This window comes from Labrus mixtus, chromosome 17 (assembly GCF_963584025.1).
Source record: "Labrus mixtus chromosome 17, fLabMix1.1, whole genome shotgun sequence".
NCBI classification, from domain to species: Eukaryota; Metazoa; Chordata; class Actinopteri; order Labriformes; family Labridae; genus Labrus; species Labrus mixtus.
In genome coordinates this window covers 20,567,824-20,588,604 of record NC_083628.1, presented here as the reverse complement: position 1 = coordinate 20,588,604, position 20,781 = coordinate 20,567,824, and the positions used below count along the sequence as shown (strand labels likewise).

At 40.9% G+C, this 20,781-nt stretch overlaps 1 protein-coding gene across 1 annotated transcript in view; it reads right to left on the bottom strand.

Moving 5' to 3' along the window:
• The window catches only part of LOC132992603 (transcription factor 4-like), a 219,231-nt gene that overhangs the window by 162,726 nt on the left and 35,724 nt on the right, over positions 1 to 20,781 (bottom strand). The window contains exons 4-5 of the mRNA XM_061062028.1: positions 5,547 to 5,602; positions 4,811 to 4,886 (exon numbers count right to left, since the gene is read on the bottom strand). Of these exons, the coding sequence (XP_060918011.1) occupies positions 4,811 to 4,886; positions 5,547 to 5,602 (132 nt within the window). The remainder of the gene's footprint in view (positions 1 to 4,810; positions 4,887 to 5,546; positions 5,603 to 20,781) is intronic.

The window sequence follows — 20,781 nt, the reverse complement described above, 5'->3', positions numbered from 1 at the left end:
CACTGAGCCACAGCCGGTAGAGTATCCCAGCAGTACATCAGATCTAAGGTTTCCAGCAAGAACATCACTTTGTTCATCACTAAATGATCTCAGCAACTTGAGAAAGTGCCACAAATTTCCTGATTTTTCTTCAATTGACTTCATGAAGTTGACATTTATGCTTTCTTAAACGCCTCAACAACCATTGGATGGATTGCCATTACTTGCATTAAAGTGTAGGAATTCATCTTGGTACACTTTGCACTGTTTTAAAACAACAAAAACATGAATTTGTTGAGATGCAGAGAACAAAGACGTTGTGAGAAGACAAAGAAACATGTTGACTTGACAAAGTGCAGAAATATTACTGTACTCTTACCAGATATGACTCTGTCAACTAGTTACCATTCGACCTTGCTTACAAGTTAGCAAGTTAGCAAACGGCAAAGTGGGGTTGTGTGTCCAAAAGTAAAAACATGGACAACTTTACAGTCAATTGATCTCCATCACATTTATCCAGGTGCGTTAGTACAACTTTGAGAAATTTGAGTTAGTATAATTTTAGTCGGACTAACAGGTTTTGTCGACGTTTTGTAACTTCATGTCAACATACTGAGTGTACTTTATTAGTAATAACAGATTAGAGGTGGTGTGCATCAGAATCCGACTGAAGCCACATTAAATCGTTTATTTAGAACAGAACAGACTGTGCTCGCAGGCTGAAACCACCGAGCTGCTCATTTACTATGTAGGTGACAGTTACAGGGAAGGAGGGGGTTCATGGTGGTGCACCTGCTCTGCGAAGCCACTTCACACAGGTAGACACACACACACACACACACACACACACACACACACACACACACACTCCTATACACATACACATACACACATGAAAGCTAGAATAACACAAAGCCTCAAAATTTACACAAAACTTTAAACACGCGAGAATAAAATGAGTCAAAGAGAAAAACTTTTTCACATTTACACTCGAACATGCAGCACGCAACAACATGTTTCCTAACACACACACACACACACACACACACACACAGAAGCCAGCATCACAAAATGTTTCACAAAGACTGACAACCTGAAAACAAACACATACACACAATGGAGCATTCAGAAACACAATGCACACAAAGACAAAGCACACACACATACAGAGATGAAAGCCAGAATCGCACACTCAGGTACACACACATGAACACACACACACACACACACACACAGATATTACACAAGCACGCACACTAATTTGCAAAAAGAACACGCACACCAACATTTAACCGCATAAAACCCCATTCATACAGAAGCTTTCATCACACAATCTGACACACTAACCTGCCAATTTGCAGGAAACACACACTCAAACCACTGTAACCCACTGACACACACAAACACACACGCACACACAGAAGCTGGTTTCAAAATGTCACACACAAACCCAGCAACCATCAGAACGCACAACAAGCGACAAACGAAAACTCATGCATTAAACACAAGCATCCACATTCTAGTTCAAGTCCACATTTACACACACACACACACACACACACACACACGCACGCACACACACACACACACACACACACACACACACACACACACACACACACACACACACATACATCTTTTGATTGCAGGATCGCTGTGTTTTTCTGTGTGTGTGTGTGTGTGTTCCAGTGTGCGTCTGTGTGTGTGTCTCCGTGTGTGTGTGTGTGTCGGCAGATTAATCTAGTGGGGTCGCTGAGATGACACTAATCCCTTCGCTGATTATCTAGAGCATAACATCACTCTAATCTGATGGTGGGGGGTTAAGAAAGACAGACAAGGTTAGAGAGGGGTAGAGCGAGAAAGTGAGAGAGAGAGAGTGAGCGAGCGAGAGAGGCTGCGTTCACACTCACACATGTTCATGCTGGGTTCATTAAACTCTGCAGTGTTTCTTTCTTCTTTTGTTCAAGTTCATTTCAGGTGAGAACGCAGAGTCTTTGTCTCGTGAATTATCTGAGCGGACCATATTCACTCACACAAAATGCAAAGGATTATGGGTAAGAGACACTCATGCCTGCAGTTTTCAAGTGTTCAGGTGACATATATAAACATGTGAGCCTTTATGACAGGCTTACAACATTAAATATTATAAGATTTGGTCCCAGAAACGTACACTTTGAAGCTTATTCACAGGTTCATTCTCACTCAGCTTGTCAAGTTTTAGATCTCTATCAAAGTGCCATTTGTGTCCACCTAGCGCTTCTTTCTGAGCGCCTTTTTTTGTGCGGCCGCTCCGAGGTGAAAATCTTTCAACTTTTCAGAAAGGCTCTGTTGATATCACCGGCACTCTTTTCAAAATGTATGATATTCCTGCCCTGCACCCACATCCTTCTCACTCCGAGTCCAGACAAAGTAGGAGGGCAAACATACTCTGTTCGATGCTCATAGTGACGGGGAAAAAATGATCTCAAAACAGTCAAAAGCAACATTTTTATTCTTTTTTAAGATATATTTGGTGGTTTTTATGCATTTGTCGTAGAGACAGGACAGAGATAGTGTTGGAAATCAGGTCGGAGAAAGTGGGAAATGGCATGTTGGATGGGAGCCACAGGTGAGATTAGGCCGCTGACGCCCCCCGCCCACATTCTGATATTAAGATATTAAGAGGGATCTACTGCAAATACTTAGCCATTCAAACTACTACAGGTACATCTTCTACCTCTTGTGTGTCCTCTGTGAGTAGGCTGTATATTAAACATTTGTGTTAATGAAAGGTAAGAAATACATGAGAATGACGTAGAAACAATCCTCCCGACAACAAACAAAGAAATAACTTAACCACACAACCAAGTACGCACACAGTAAACACACAGGGACACCTCAGCAACAGTTAAAAATGCCCATATAGCATAAAGCCATGGCCAACTCACCATTCAGCACCTACTTATCAACACCTTAACAGCGACCAATGAAGCTGTATTACCTATTGTTCCTTACAACCTTTCTAACCTCTAGGCACCACTTTACAAACGCGTGCTAACTGTCTTAAAAGGTCTTAAATTTGACCTTAAATGTCCAAGCATCTCCATGGTAACGTGAAGCTTCCAGTTCAAATGGAGGCCTGCCTGCTTCTCAGCTTTTTTTTCAAATCATAAAGGGATTGAAGCTGTCAACTCTGGTCAGTGCATCAAGTTTCAACTTCTGCATTTGTGGGGCTTGCTTTTGCAGAATTAAGCAAGGCTAGCTCGCCTCTAAAGCTCGGAACATATCTATGTGTATGTATGGATAACACTCTATGTTGAAATAAAGAAAACTGTCTGGTTTTTTTTGGGTTTGCATTGAAACAAAGCAATTTCCATCATGGCATACAACAAAGATAAGAAACGCTGGCTGACATAGAAGACAATTTGATTTATCCAGATCAGAAGGATGTTTTCTACAACAGAGTAGAAATCGTGAAACTGTGCATGTGTTAGTGTGTGTGTGTGTGTGTGTGTGTGTGTGTGTGTGTGTGTGTGTGTGTGTGTGTGTGTGTGTGTGTGTGTGTGTGTGTGTGTGTCTCTGTGTGTGTGTGTATTCCATATCCCCGGCTGTCTCTGTCTCTTAGTGTTATCATTATCAAAGTAAATTGCGGCTCCTGGTGCCAGATGAAGAATGCAATATTTCCATTTCTGACTCTGCATCGGCCTCTTCCCTCTCTGCCTTCTGCAGCTCCATACCATAATCACAACACTGTCACAACACATGGCACACACAATGGATCATTCCAACCACAGCGCCAACCCACAACTCAGAAGTTTTGACGTTTCTGTTCTCAACTTTTTACAGCGTGCATTGACATCCGCACGGAAACAGGCCAAATAATTAAAAATTACTTTTTGTTCTATGTGATGTGAGACAAAATGAAACTTTGAGGGGGATTTTTTTTTGGAACACATATAATTGATCTGGTGGTGGGTGGTGTTTTCTTTATACTGTTGCATTTTGCCAAAAGTAAGATTTAGAAAAATCGTTATTCACCGCCACATAATGAGCTACTACCAAATGATCATGATGCATAACATGTCACAAGGGTCTTAACGCTACTCCATAAGGCCAGAAAAGTCATAAAACACATGAATTCAGTTTTTGTGGCTTCACAACAGTAGATATCCAACGGCTCATCAGAAAGAGAGTACAAAACCAACAAATGAGAGAGAGAGAGAGGGAGAGAGAGAGAGGGGGAGAGAGAGAGGGAGAGAGAGAGAGGGAGAGAGAGAGAGCAAGGCAGAAAAAGAGCAGGTATATTCAGATTGCTGAGAGCTGACATCCTCCATATTTGATGCATCCAGTCAAAGGTAATTAAGCTCTGTGTGTGTGTGTGTGTGTGTGTGTGTGTGTGTGTGTGTGTGTGTAACTCTGAGTGTGTGTGAGAGAGAAAGAGAGAGAGGGAGGCAGATTATCTGTGTCAGTGGCCATTTGCTCACAACTGGCGCCACATCGGAGAGCCAGAGGCAGAGAGCATCATGGGTAAATGAGCACACACCGCCTAGCACTTTCCACACAGTGGGCAGAGAGAGAGAGAGAGAGAGAGAGAGAGAGAGAGAGAGGGGGAGAGAAACTGCATGCCAGATGACCTGTCTCCTCCGGTGTACGCCAGGGTTTCACTAATTCTCTGCACACACACACTTACACACACACTTACACACTTACACACACACTTACACACTTACACACATGGTCAGATCAAAACCCAGCAGAACAGTGAATCCAAAGTTGATGGAGAGAAAGAAAAGCATTGCAAAATAGACACACACACACACACATTCTTGCGCACACACGGTCTGTGATGTACCTGCAAGCCTGGAGTTGGTGTAGGGAGGTGAGAGGCTGTCGTGTGACGCCATGTACTGAGACCCTTCTGCATAACTCTGTAGAAAGAGACAGACATGGCGGATGAACAAATATAATCTATAATGACACTTAGCTGTTACTGCTAATACAACACATACTTTTACTGTTATTACTGATATTGTATCTATAAATCTTTTTCATTGTTGTTACTCTGTTTGTTTCGGTCTACTTCTTCCTGCTTCTCCTTCTATCCCACTTTCCATGCCCAGCACAGATTCATCAGACAACTGTTCTTCATGAGTCTGGTTCTGCTCGAGGTTTCTGCCTCTTAAAGGAAGTTTTAACTTCTAGATAATAAAACAAAGAGGAAGCTCTTTTACCTGCTCCTTTGTGAAGTGTAAAGATCGACTGATTCATGACTTAGATTTCCTGATTAATATACAGTCATTGAGATACTTTTGGATGACCTTGGAGTCTTTTTTTAACTCAGTTTCTCTTTTATATCTATGTTGCCCCTCTCAATACAGCAGCACATCAAACGCAAATGTTCTATTATTTTGAAAAATATATATATATTTTTACAGACGGCTAAAAGATAAAGATGACTCATTTATTGAATTGAAGGCGGCAGTAGTCTAGACATGGAAATAACATCACATCTTTAAATACTAAGACTTATACAAGTAATTTGATTTGTGATAGATCATTATAATTGTGGTATTTGTATCAGAATTTACCTTTGAGGACCGACTTCCACTCGGCCATGATCCTGCACTCGTTCTCTCCTCCATATCTGTGTGAGAAAGAGAGAGAGAGGGGGAGAGAGATTTAGATGACAGGCTATAAAAACAACACTACAGTTCAGCAGGAGATGATCATTCAGAAAGAAAAATACAGTTTGAAAATGAGCAAATAAAAAGTAAACCCTATCATGCACCAGAGTGATGATGAAATGAAAGCAGAAACACAACCAACAAGGAGTAAAAAGAAAGTCATTTCAAAGTCATAACAAAAGAGAGACAAAATGTTCTGAAATATCCAGAGTGCATTTGATTTGATTGTTCTTGATGTAAACATTGACACGGGGACATCTTAAGTCCTTTCATCCACATTTCATTTCAATCACATTACTTCTAACACTTAATGCTACACGCTGTATATTAATACTCTTTCTCTCGCTCTCTCTCTCTCTGATCCATGTCATTAAACATTATTGATTATGATTGTGGAGCCTTGGCCACGTCTCTGTGAAATGTAATGGTCCTTTAAGCCTCCTGCAGACCCACTAATCTCCGCTGTCATCACACTGGATTCATGCTTTATCTGTCAAAGGTCAGTTTGTGGACCGAGAGGTTACAGGTGACCTGATAATGGTGCAACATGAGAAGTCACGCAAAGGTCTTACAATCCACCCTGAAGGGGACATGAATAAAGTTTGATCTTATCTGAGAATGAAAGACAGATTCAATATGTGGAGACAACAAATTCATTTTTCATTCAAAATTTGATCGCAATGCACGCACTAATCATAAAGATTTTTCAGTTAGGAAAAGAAGAGCAGATTGATCAATTAGATTCACCTGCCTCAAAAAACATTAGATTAAGAAACATATATACTCCACAGTGTGTCCAAACCTAAACAAATCGAAACGTGGTACTGATCACTTGATAAACACAACCTGACAACATGTGTCCTTTCAGATATGTCTGCAAACCACACATCGTTTTTCCATAACATAACCTGAAGTCACTCTGCTTGTTTATTTTCATCGCCTTTGCCAGAAAACTGTGTGAGGATCAACTTAATTGCTGTTACAAGAAAATGTTAAAGTTGCAAAAGCCCGCTCTGATCTGATCGACCTGTGAGCTACGATCAGTGCCAGGACTTCTCAGATGGATCCCAACTGTCCATCTGTCTCCTTTGAGAAGCAGTTTCTCTGTAACCGAGCAGTCACACGCTGCTTCATTCTGCCCTCCAACAGTGATATGAAACAAACATAATCCATGCTGGGAAGTTAACGCAATAACCATGTGGAAAGCATGCTTTGTCAGGTTTCTCTGCAAGAGTCAAACAACAAAAAAAAGTAAACTGCTGCTTTTTAAGGAGATTGTAAGACCCTTTTTTGGATGCAATCTTAAAGATCCCAAATCATCCTCCTTTTCACCTTTCATGCTGTCACTCTTTCAACTTGTACAAATCTGGAAATTTGCACGGCAATGACTCTGCATGTATTCTCATCTTGAAAACCAGCATATGCATGTCAAAGTAAAAATATAAAATGAATTGACAACATCCTGTGTAAAACCAACAGTAGCCACCACCTTTTCCCAACATTACAACTAAGAGATGTAGTCATGTAATCCAAATTTATGAAACCATAGAGATGACCAATCAAAAGTCAGGTATGAATTATTTTTGTAACGGCCATGACTATGACTTGTTACCACTGGACTAGAGGAGACCGACATCAAGAGTTTGAGTGACGTTAAAAAAACCCAGGGGGGTGAAGTGTATATTATCCAGGTAGACTGAGATGTCTGATTGTGTCATTGCACACACACACACACACACACACACACACACACACACACACACACACACATACACACACAGACACACACACACACACGCATGAACCCACAGTTGTCTGGTTCATTGTAAAGCACAAATCTCTCCTCAATAGGCTCTCTATTGTGTCAGTATGTGTATAGAGAGCAGCTTACATTCATTGTCGAGTCATTTGGACTGTCAGCTTATCCGTGTTAGAGTGTCAGAGTGTGTGTGTGTGTGTGTGTGTGTGTGTGTGCGTGTGTGTGATAGCACAATAGAAATCTACTGTTTCAGTTACATGAAGTCACTACCTCAACACGAGTACCTGTGGGCGACGTCTTTGTGGAGCAGATTAGAACAGAAGAGATTTTTTCATGGGTTTACACGAGATTATACGGAAAGACTTGATGTGAAATCGGATTTGTGGATCAAACTCTCGATCTATTGTCGATTCTGAACACAAACGTTAGATGTTAGATTCAAGGAACTCACAATCAGTCTAATTAAGGGAACACAATACCCACTTGGTTGGCTGTGGGGAACTGGCCCCTGGTTTAGATTTAAGGAAAACACATACTTGCTCAGCTGTGGATCAGGAGAAAACAAACTTCTCCTATCCTTGATAGAGCCATGTTCAATCTTTATACTTGTGACATTTAGGCATCACATATCAACTTTTAGTACTCTTAATACTGTTCTCTGTTTTTACCGGAATAAAGGAAGTTTGGAAACTTGTTGGGAGAAGATAAGGGAAGGAAAATTAACTTTAAGTGAGGCTGATGAGTTTGGTCGAGATGCAGAAGAAGTGGAGGTGAGGAGGGAAAGGGATGAGGAGGAGAGCAATTAAAGAAGGCCTCCTCTAGTATTGGAAATAAGAGAGGAGAAAGATTGAAAGAGAGAGGGGAGAAGAGAGGCAGAGAGGAGGGGGGGAGGGAAATATACAAGTGGGTGTGCAGGAGTTGAAAGACATCCTGGAGGAGGAGAGAAGGAGTAAGAAGGAGGCATCCATGTGTCCTGCACCTGATAAGGCCTCCGATTGAGGACTATAAATTACACCAGAGTGAGGGAGAGAAATTTACACACAAACTGCAAAACACTCCCTTAAAAGCACACATTCATATCCCTCTCTCTCTCGCTCTCTCCCTCAATCACACACACACACTACAGGTCATCTATCATCAGTTAATGAACTTAGACTGACAGACAGCTCCATGTCTCTCACACTGATCCTATTAAGACCTGCTTGACACAAAACAGACTCCTATTAATACAGTTAGCCTCTATGCGTGTGTGTGTGCGTGTGTGTGTGTGTGTGTGTGTGTGTGCATGTGTGTGTGTGTGTGTGTGTATCATTGCTGAGGACAAAAACAGGCCTGTGCTCGAGGAGGACCACTGAGCCACTCTTCATGTTATTTAAAAAGAGATATTTGTAAATGCACACAGAGAAAAAGAAAATGATTGATGATTGGTGTTATTAGTCTACATGGGCTACAACTGGTTATATGTTATAAAAATGACAAACAGGTAGCCTTGTAAGAAGATTAAAATCAGGTGTCCGTATTAAATTATAGCACAGTTATCGTGTGAACGCTGGCTTTAACTCACTGGTTAAAAATAAACTACCAAAATGTGGTTCTAGCTGCTGTGTAGATGTGTTTTATATTTCTGTTGGAAATCAATGAAACCTTTCAAATCATGTAGTGCAAGAGAAATAAGAAATGCTTCATCCATCAAATACATAATTTTGCATTGCATGGTTACATGTGAGAGATATCAAGTACCAAGTTCAATTAAGCACCACATGTTTACAGTCATTATATCCTCTATAGTAGTTACACTTTTTGACAATCTCATGGATAAAGAACCCCATGTGTTGCCATGTACATCAGATAAAATAATCTTTTTGAAAACAGCATCCTTTGGGGTTGAAAAATGAAGCCAATGCAGAAGTGCAATAAACTGCAGTTCCTTGAGTGGCCACTTGAGGCTGATTGCAAAAGCTAAGGAAACCCCATTTAGGTCCCTTAATAAAATGAGCATTTTTACATTACTTTCTAAACTTACGCTTCTGCTTACAGCCTAGTTCAGAATCAAATTGTGTCAATACCCAATTCCTTTGCTGGTAATAGGGACAGCCCCCCCCCCCCCCCCCCCTCACAGCTATCATCTGTTTTGTTAGGATAAGATTTATGCATATTTTCATAAACAAAGGCGTGGTTAAGTAGACTGACAGGTAATCACATTCTAGCTGATTGCAAGAAGGCTTAAGGCTCGCCTCAGCTTCACTGTTTTGTCGGTGTCGAGATTAATCAAAAGTTCAATCTAGAGGTTGAGACAGCATTTCCAATATGGCGACCACCATTGATGGGCTTCAAAATGCCTCCTCAGAAACCAATGGGTGACGTCACAAAGACTAGGTCCATGTGTAATACAGTCTATGGTCATAACATTAGCTGGGTTAACATTTTGAACTAGCAGCAGCTAGGTAGGCATGTTTTCTCACTTCCTCAAACTTGTACCAGTTCACTGTTGCTAATTGTTGCCATGCAGACAATATCCCCTACTTAAGTAAGAATCCAACTATAACATCACATTCAGCAGCCTTCTGCAGAGTGCCCCCTCCATGTTTACTATCCACCTGCTTTGATGCTGGAGAGAGCTCTCCTATTGGTTCTTGTGAACGTGAACTAGAACTAGAACTAAAGAAAAAAATAATATGAAACATGTTTTATTTTACTCGGATGTCAAGACTCAAGACGACTCAGACTGATTTTCATGACCATCTTACACCATCTGATCATGTGTAAACCAGATCGTATCTCAGATGTATCGTACACAAGTCTACTCGCTGCACAAAAAAATGATCTTCTGTTTTGCTACCACACCGAATTATGACAAGAAAGACGCTCATTTCATGAATTTTTATGACATTAAGTCGAGGTAGTGTGAAAGCATGCCGGTAACCGTAGACCGTGATAAACTGACACACACACACACACACACACACACACACACACACACACACACACACACAAACATAGGCATGTTGATAAGTGGCCTCTGATTGACGGAAATGAGGACAGTGGTCGTGCTGTGAGAACATCAAGCGTGTGCACCTGTGTGAGCTCAGTAGCCTCACTGTTCTCATCTGGTCTCCAACCAAACTCTATAATTAACTGTAGGCCTGCTCCATCCCCCAACACACACACACACACATACACACACACACACACATTGAACAGTGTGTGGCGATCAGAAACACATTCATGACACAGTCATTCGATCATTTCTTCATATCAAACTGAGTCAAACTGAACATTTATTGAAATCATTTGGAAGTCGTCATGTGAGCCTTGTAAAGATTCAGCTCAACACACAACAGCTTTCTCACAATGACTGCAAATAGTAGAAGAGGTTGGTGAAAAATGTGTAATAAAAAGAAAATGTGTAATAAGGCAGGGTGAAAAAGAGAGTGTCTGATGGTTTTCTAACCTTCATATTCTCCAAAGATACTCCGAGGAGTCTTTCAGCCAAATGATGCCGTGTGATCAAACACTTTTACACCTTCTCTGCTGGGACAATTCAGACACTCCACCTCCCATGGAAACCACTGCAGCCAGAATGAGCTTTAAGAGCCTTGAACACAATATTAATTGGAATCCACTAAACTGTGTTGTTCCTCCAAATGGAAATCAGACAAAATCCTGTTTGTTAAAATGATATCAAAATATCTTTCATCCCCTTCACACTAGTTTTTAATGCAATATACTTTTAGGGAAATCAACGTTTCTAATAATGGAATACTTTAGGACAGGAAACAAGGAGAGAGTGAAGTAATACAGACAGGAAACAAGTAGGCAGTAAAGGAATAAGGAGAGAGTGAAGGAATACAGACAGAAAACAAGGAGAGAGTGAATTTATAAGGACAGGAAACAAGGAGAGAGTAAAGGAATACAGACAGAAAACAAGGAGAGAGTGAATTTATAAGGACAGGAAACAAGGAGAGAGTGAAGGAATAAGGATAAAACATAAAAGGGAAAAGGAACTTGATGAGGGACCAAGGATTGATGTGAAAAATGAGGAGAGGAGACAAGGAAAGAAGAGTAAAAGCATCATGCGACAAGATGAGAAGAGGGAGAGGGATGATGAGAGGAGACATGGGGAGAAGAGTAGTATTAAGGAAAGGAAATGAGTTGTAAATCTGCAGTACATGAATCCTTCTTAGATGTTTTATGTTCAACAGACAGAGAGACAATAAATGAAAGTGACAGAGAAACACAGAGGACAACAGACACACAAAGATCTCATTGAGCCATTTTATATAATGTAAAGAGAAGCTTCTTGTACTTTCACTGTACTACATTCATGCTATTATCCTGGGTACACACACACACACACACACACACACACACACACACACACACACACACACACACACACACACACACAGTAAATGAGAGTAAGAATTAAGAGTCAGATTACGTGTCTGTATCTTTCCCTTTAAAGCTGCTTAAGCTGTCTAACACCCACAATCCCACTTTGTGTGTGTATGTGTGTGTGTGTGTGTGTGTGTGTGTGTGTGTGTGTGTGTGTGGCTGCACAAGCAGAGGAAGTGATGTAATGAGCACATTCAGGAAGTCACCGTGTCCTGTTTTGTACATGATGCCTGCTCTGATCTCTCTCTCTCTCGCTCTCTTTTTGTTCTTTCCTTCCTTCCTTCCCTATTTTCTTTCCTTAACCTTATCTTTCCTTCACTCCTTCCACTTTTCATTTTCCCTACCTTCATCCTGCCATTCTTTCATTGACATTTCCAATTTCCCTTTCTCTCTCTCCTCCTTTCATTGCAGTTTCTTCTTCTCCTCCTCTCCATTACTCCCTTTTCTCTTTTTTGAGTTTTCTTTTATTTCTCAAACTTCTTGTGTTCTCTATCATTTATTTCTTCTCGTTCTGCCTCTATCATCCCTCTTTGTCTTTTCCTATTGTTGTTTACTCTTTCTATTCCTTCTCCGTTTTAATCCCTTTTTATTCCCTCCTCCCATCCCCTCTCTCCACATTTAATCCTTATTTCCTTTCTTTCATTCCCTACATCTCTCGCCATCTATTTCTAACTTGTATCACTCTCTTCACTCCTCTTCTTCCCTCATTTCATTTGTAATGTATTTTCTTCCTTTGTTTCTTTCCTTTAATTTTTCAATCTTTTCATCTTCCTCATCCTTATTGCTTTTGCTGCTGTTGTTATTTTCTGTCTCTTCTTGCCTCCCTTCTTCTATCCACCCATTCCTCCTCTCATCTTTCTTTTTCTCCTTTTAGTTTTTCCTTACCTCATCCCTAAATTAATTTCCTTCTTCCTCCTTCCTTCTCCCTCATCCTTGCACTTCTCCATCCCTAACTCCTTCACTACTTCATTCCCTCTCTTTCCATCTTGCCCTCGGAGCCTTTGAGCAAGGCACGGCAGCAGATGGAAACTCATCTGAACACTTTGACACAACTCATGAGAACAAACCTATCCTCCTCCTCCTCCTCCTCCTCACTGTCTCCGTGGTTACAGAGCTCGTATCGAGAGGACAGTTGGAGATGAGTATGGAGATGCGACATCGATTGACATCTTGTTACCATAGTAACAGGTTAAGCAGTCCGGGAATGACCATCGTCGAGGCTCTTACAGAACAAGAAGCACAAATATGATTTGACGACGGATACAAACTTTCATTTTTGATTGATCTGAGCATGGTTGAAGTGGAAGTTCAGCTGTTTGAGGATCCGATCATCACAACATTCAACTATTTTTAAGGCGTGCATAAAGACTATAAAGGTTTACGTTTAGTATGAGGTGATACAAGGTAGAGTTAAAGGCTGAGTCTGCAACATTTTACACATAAATAAAGCAGGAATCAAATATACTGTATCCTCTGAAAATAACTCTGTGAGTCATGACTGTCTACAGTGGGTGTGGCACCTGAGTCCCACTGTCTGTGATGTTGTCTGAGCTGTATCTACATCGTGTTTACATGGACGGGACAGCCGGCCGGCCGGCTCATCCCCTCACATATAAAAGTTGTTTAATTGAGGGACTAGAGATAAGAATAGTAACATACTGTACTCACTGCTTATTTAAGCTTTTCTAGATCACGCTCATTTCAGGTAAATATACATGCAGTGTGAAGATACAAGCAAACTTGCTAGCATTAGCATGCTAACACAACAATGCAGCTTGAGTTGTTTTGGTTTCATGCTGGTGCTCAAGGGCGACATCTACTGGATCAAAAAGTTGCATATTCTTAAGAGTGTCCTGGGTTAACTTGAGTTCTGATTTTGCACTTGCTATATTTGATTGACTGATATTCGATTGACACTAGTAAAAAAACCTTCAAGCAATCCCCTTCCCAGAGTAAAATCTAAAGACAGTATATATTTCCCTGGATCAGAACAGATGTTAATGTAAACCACTCCTTTCTCTAAAACACATCAGGGGAACCATATTTGTCACCTTAAAAAAGTACATGTGGTTTTTTTCAAGCTCTAAAGCCAATTATGGGGATATTTAAGGAGGAAATCAGGGTTCAAGAGGTTAATGACAAGAATTTCATTCATGTTTCTGTCTCACGCACGTTCAGTCAACTTATTTCTGCACACACACACACACACACACACACACACACACACACACACACACACACACACACATGCAGAGGCCAGCGTTTCCTGTCATTAGGCAGCAGAGAGGTTCTATAATTAGAACATCTGGACCAAAGTAAGTTTAGTGCCAGTGCCCAGACACACACACACACACACACACACACACACACACACACACACACACACACACACACACACACACACACACACTTTTCCATATGCACATACACACATTTGACAACCATGCAACCACATACAGTCTTAGCAACCAGCACACACACATACACACTCTAAAAACTGTAAATGCTTTATATATCAGTCAGTCCCTTTTTTCTTGTTTTTTCCCTCTTTTTTTTTTAAAGCACGTAAAAGCAAGAAAACAAACAACAGCTTGGAGAGCTAATGGCACACTAAATGAAGAGAGAGAATAGCTCGTTTAGACGGAGTAAGAGAGAGAAAAGTAAGAGAGAAAAAAAAAACATTAGCAAGTTCAAACATGGTTTTCTTGAATCAGCCACGTTATGTGTGTGTGTTTTTTTTTTTAAAGACAGCCGAGCCTCAGAGCCTACAGAGGCCTTTCCAAAAAGAGAGATTATTATTGATAATAAGAAGGCTGTTCCTTTTTGTTTTCCTTTCTTTATTTATTTTTGTTCCATCTCTGTGGTGCAGGCGATTCCTTTGACAAACCCCCTCGTCTCTCCACACAGGCCCATGTGAAGCCGAGCCAACTGTGGCTTTAGATCTCTGCACACCATCACAACCAGAGGAACAAAAGGAAAGTAGAAAAAAAAAAAAAAAAAAAAATAAATCTGTGTGCAAACTGGTCGGAAGCTATAAAGCGGTTGAGTTAGCAAAACTTTTTATAAAGCGTAAGTGAGAACAATTCAGATAAAGGAACAGAGCCAAAGGCGGGCTGGAAACGAAGCAGGAGGGGAAAAAAGGAAAGTGAGTGGATTGAAGTGGTAAATGATTTCATAATGACATGATTGTGGAGTGATGACTGGGATATTTTATGCTCTGAGTAGCTGGAAGTTAGCAAAACTATGACAATGTAAATAAGAGCCAATAGTGTTGACGATGATCCATTCCTTATTGAAGCACTAAACTACAAAACGTACATTCTTTTTGCACACAAATTAAGCAAAGAAGACAGGATGCAATACTCAAAACAATAACTGAAGGTGCGAAGTCCAACTGATTGGTCAGATTTTGCCAATCATTGACTTATAGTTTCCGCCCGTTGATCCATATTAAAACTATTTGTCTTCTAGACTTAGAATTATAATTTATTCTCTGATAGGTCTCTTTTCTCACTCATTAAGTCTGCATTATGGTGACCTTATAACCACATTACACATCCATTTACAACACAGAAGACCCTCATACTGACGGCCCACCCACAGCAGCCACAATCTACACATCTGTCAGACCACCGACAAAGGTGGATGTTTTTACAAACACATTTATAGGATTTTATTTGGCCTTACATCCTGTTCAGACGTGTAATTCTCACCTTCTGTTACTACATCAGTAAGTGCTTATGGAAAGAGCCACTTATATCTGTGACAATTAAACTGAAATCTCTCCAAAATAATATGAAATTAGCGTTCACAATGAAAAGTGAAGAGTTTCATTAAAACTCCTGAACTACTCCCCTGAGGTAATCTATCGGTTGTCCCTGAAAACACCCCGAACTGACATAGCAGAAGTAACCACAAACCAAGTGAGACGATGAGGCAGTGAGACGGTCCTGCTCACACAGACAGGAAGTGTTTCAGATGAGTTTTAGTCAAACCGAGTCTCTGGGTAGGCTTGTGTTTGACAATTCAATTAAGGCTCCTTTCTCTCTGCGGAGGTTTTTGTGTTTGTTGGCTTTATAAAACTCTATCTCATACACACCTGCCAGCTCAGAGCTAACGCAAGCACGGGGACGAGTGAGCTTAATCACACAGAGAGAGAGAGAGTAGGAGAGAGATTCATGAAACTGGAGGAAGTCCAGTGGGTTGGATGAGGAGACGCACGGCGGTCTCTCAACAAGTGCAGAGAAGCCGAGAGAGAGAAACAGGAAACAGTTGTGCTGCGTTAAACAAGCTCGGAGAATTGTACCCTGACATCTGCTTTTAATTAGCCGGTACAATAAAAAAAAAAAACACCACTCCATCTCTTTTCCCATCTCTTTTTATAGGCATTGGTGAAGCAGCCAATTTCTCCTCCATCCATTCTCATATGAACACAAAAAGCAGGTTGTTGCTAACTACCGCTCCACTCAAACTTATTGTGTTTATCTCCAGAGTGTCTCTCCTGTGGGGCATCACTTGGATTCCCATAATGCTGCAGCTTTTATGGACATTGTTTTGGCTTTATACTTCTTTCTTTTTCACCAAATAGATAAAAAAAAATGACACATATCCACGACTCTGCAGTTCACTTGATAGAATGTTTTGGTTGTTTCTTTCAATGTGCACACAAACAAAGGGTTAAAATAGACAGGTTGCCGACTTAAGACGGAATTATTTTGGTGATACGGTTTCTCTTAAATTTATTTTATTTCTACATGTGTCACATGTAAGGAAGCTCACTTGAAGATCCAAAGAGAGAAATCTAAACAACTTGCAGTGATGACTCCCTCTGCCCTTCTGTAGACTTCACACGAGGCCCAGAACAATAAGCGGACAGAAACAATGTGATCTGGCAGACTTTAAACTAACATTTGGACCTTGTTCTTTAAAAAAAAATAAAGATTTGCCTACTATGTCTCGAGCATAGACTGTATAAAACATGAACGTACTATCAGTGATGTCACCCATTGGTTTCTAAAGAGGCGTTAGGAAGCCCAACGATGGCGGTGGCCATATTGGAAACGCTTTCTCTAAAAACAGGCAAAGAGCTGAGCCTTAAGCCTGCAGGCAAACACCTACACATGCCCACCTGTCGGTCAAATCAACACCACCCCCAATTATGCAAACATGTGAATAACTTTTAGACTTGAAATAATCAAACAAATGAGCTATAGAAAAATGGGACTTGGACACCTGAGGAACTACAGTTTTTAGCACTTCATTTTTCAACATTGGAGGTTACCGCTTGATTTCAAGGTGTCCAAAAACGTTATCGACCTTTAAATCTTTTACATCTGATTACCAACATGCTGCATGGACGACCAGAGCAGCTTCTCTGATTGCTTAATATATCCTCAAATGCCTCTTTAGGGGAAACTTGTGTTTAAGGACATGAAAAAATTGGTCTCCCCACACCCAACCTAACAGAACTCAACAACAGGCGATCACACACACCTCAACAGAAGAGGACATCACACATCCACCGAACACCCACCTCACCCCACTTCCCTCAGGACGGAGGTACAGAGCGATGAGGTGCCGAAGGACTTGCCTTGGGAAGAGTCTGGTCCCTGCTGTCATAGCTGCCCTGAACAAAAAGCCTCGCTGAACAACTTTTGATCGTTGTTTAACTGTGTTTGTTTTGTACTCTGTGTGTTGTGTATGTACTGTTCTTTGGAGGGAATTGTCTGTTAGACAGAAACTGTGCTGTGAAAAGGAATTTTCCCATGGGGACAATAAAGTCTAAAGTCTTGAAGACGTTGGTAGAAACATGAGCTGAAGATGCTGACATTAATTCAGTTTGCTCATCATGCCCTATTGTCAACTGATAATCCAACAACAAATCAAAAACAGCCTGTAACCCCAGAGAGAACATAAGATGTCCCATATTTGTTATTTCAAGGTTTTTAGACTTTTTTTATTTCTTATTTCCCTTCATTTACAGTATGGATGTCATGAAATTCACTGTGCAGTTTTATGTTGGTACATGTCATGGATCAGTTCTCTTGAATGAAAGCTAGAAGGTGAAGTTTACCTGAGGCCTTTATCGGCTCTAATCAACACTGAAAACAACATTTTCCCGATTTGTATTCCTCTTTTCCTTTCTTCTCCCCTCTCCCTCTTCTCACTGCTCCTTCCCCCCCTCCATCTCCCCCCTCCCCTCTTTACTCTCTTTCTTCTTCCCTTTTATCTTCCGCCTCTCCTCGCTCTTTCATGGCGTCCTGTCGTCAAGTGTAAACACGACTGAGCGCCGAGCCAGAGGGGTTCGACTCCTATCAGCTCTTCCTCGGCTCTCGTCCTCGAGTCACGCCCCTCCTGCTGATACCTCCGAGGGGAAAAAAACGACGAGGTTCACTCACTTCACTCACTTCACTTCACAGAATTAGAAATCAGACACTGGAAAAGGTGACAACTGCTTTCATGCCACAAACAGCAGAGAAATATCTAAAGAGAGTCTGGATTTTAATAAGACAAGCAGGGATCCTAAGATTACTTCAAGAAGCTTTAGAAGCTGTGACCTTTCTTCTGGAGTTCATTTTAAAAGACTTGAATTACTCAGAAAACAATACATGAAGGAGAGTCTTAAAGATTTTCAAACCTCTTTAATGGCACATTTGGCACAGGTGGCAGTAAAATGCTCTTTAAACCCACCTGACGTGTTCAGGAGCAAAGAGCAGACATTCAATGTTGGTAAGTAGCCAGAAATGACCCAAAGGAAAAGAAAACTGAGTAAAAGTGCTTTTGTATCTCACACACACACAAATCACCAAAAAACTAAATCGAGAGAGCAAACTGAGTCATTACAAATATTCCCCGGCCTCTGGGGGTCTGCATCTATATCCTGCCATCGTTCCTCTCGTTCATATCTATAGAGAAAGGATGATAGGATTGAACAGGCATTTCAGACGCTGTCATTATGCGCAGGCGCAATCAGAGGAGAAAAAAAAAGCACTGAAGTTGTGGAATTGGCTCGTGGCTCTGCTCTCACTGTGTGAGAGTGTGCAGTCGTGTGACCAAAACTTCAGACATGCCAGAAATTCATCCGACTGGTCTGGAGCAATCTCACCCAGACTTTAAAATCAGTCATGCATCATCTCACGCCAGTGGCTCTTTTAATCATCTTAAACTATTGTTTTGTTTCTATGCCCATTTTAACTTAACTTTTGGATAAATATTCACAATCGTGTTTCCTTTTTTCCTGTTTCAGGACCTGTGACCTGCAGCATGCGAAAATCTATCATTTAGAACAAACAGCTATAACATTTGAAAGCAAATATCTTTAATAGATATTTCTTTAAAACGGGTATAAAGCGGCATGTTGCAGACACTGATTGGTGTTTTCAGTGTTTGATGTAAAGGAAAAAAACACAGTAAGAACCCATACTTGCAAGTTTAGGTTTGTGTTCTGTAGCATGACAAATCAGCGAAGAAGAATTAATTGATAACTATACCTTAGCATGATGAGTCTAGGAAACTAAGTGTATCAACAGATATGGTTCATAATACAACATAATGGTTTTTGATCTGAAGTGACTCATCCTGTACAATCCTCTCTTTGAGATGGAAAACAAAACACAAGCTCTTCCTCATTATTTCACTTCACACTGAAGTAAGAGTGAGAGTTTGGTCCGAAAGGTGCTGAAAAAAAAAAACGTGCTTCTGCTGAAGTGGCAACCACAGCCTGACATTATGCATTAGTGTTTTCTGAAACGTTGTGGTTTGGACTTGATTAAAAATAGCAGCACATACGCACACACACTCTGACACCACATGCACCTGTACAGGAAGAGCCCCGTGTATTAGTTATATCGCAGTTGGTTTGTGGGGTTGTTGGGGGAAGTGAGAGCGGTGCTCAGGTGAATTCCATCATTTCTTCCCTCAGCAGCTCAAACAGATGACCACTGAAACCAGCACAGCATCAGCAGCTATACTTACTGAGAAATCAGTCAGAACTCACACCCAGGACCTTTAAAGAAGCTAATTCAGACCTCTCCCTCTGCCACCTCATCTTACTGTATATCATTGTAATGCATACAGTGAGGAACAATACTGTCATGTCAGGCTCGTTCTCTGAGGTTTCCTGTGGTTGTTTTTTTTTTATTATTATTTCAAGAGCATCCAAATCATGTCGTTCAGTGACTTGACATCCGTTTTTAGACAGCTGACTGTGAGCTGTGAGGCTAGCAGTTCTTGGCGCTAACCTGTGTGCTAACAGGCTAACATGGTGATGCAAAGTCAGAAGATAACCAAAGTTTGTGTCTAAATTTAAATCCCTGTAGAGCCAAGAGGATGTTGTTTGCTTTAACTGCTCGTTTTGATCGGTTAAAAATCCAAGTGATCATGTGACAGCCAGCTTACAGTTTTGACTCCACTCATTATGTCCAGTCACTAAAGCTAGCGTCAACAAAGAAAGCTTTGGCACCAGTATAAGTTAAAGTCTTGGTTGGGCGATGTCTAGAAGTATTTTATGTGTAATATTAAAAATGTACAACCTCGTGGTCAAATACTGGTACTTTGTCGACGCCTTGTTTTGGGGGCTTTACACAGCTGCACGAGGGTTCACACGTTTAGAATCAATTTCTAAGTCTTTTCAACATGAAACAGTCTGTTTCCTCATTTCTATGCAAAAAAACCTTCAGGACTATGTTTAGAAAACACATTATGGAGTTGGTAACAAAAATACTTCAACATTGTGGACTCAAAAAGTCCTGCCCTTTTTGACGCCATCCATTCCCAAGGCACTAACCTGTACGGACTACATCAGTGTTTCTTCATGCCCTTAGGGTCGAAGACCGGCTCTGAGTGTCTAACACTGCTGCAAATGGGTTTTCATTGAAGTCAGTGGAAGACCAATGCTTGAGTTGGTGATGCTGTTTTGGAAGCCTAGCCATGGCGTTTGCCATGTTGGAAACTTTCAGTCAACCGAACAACAGACAAAGAGCTGGA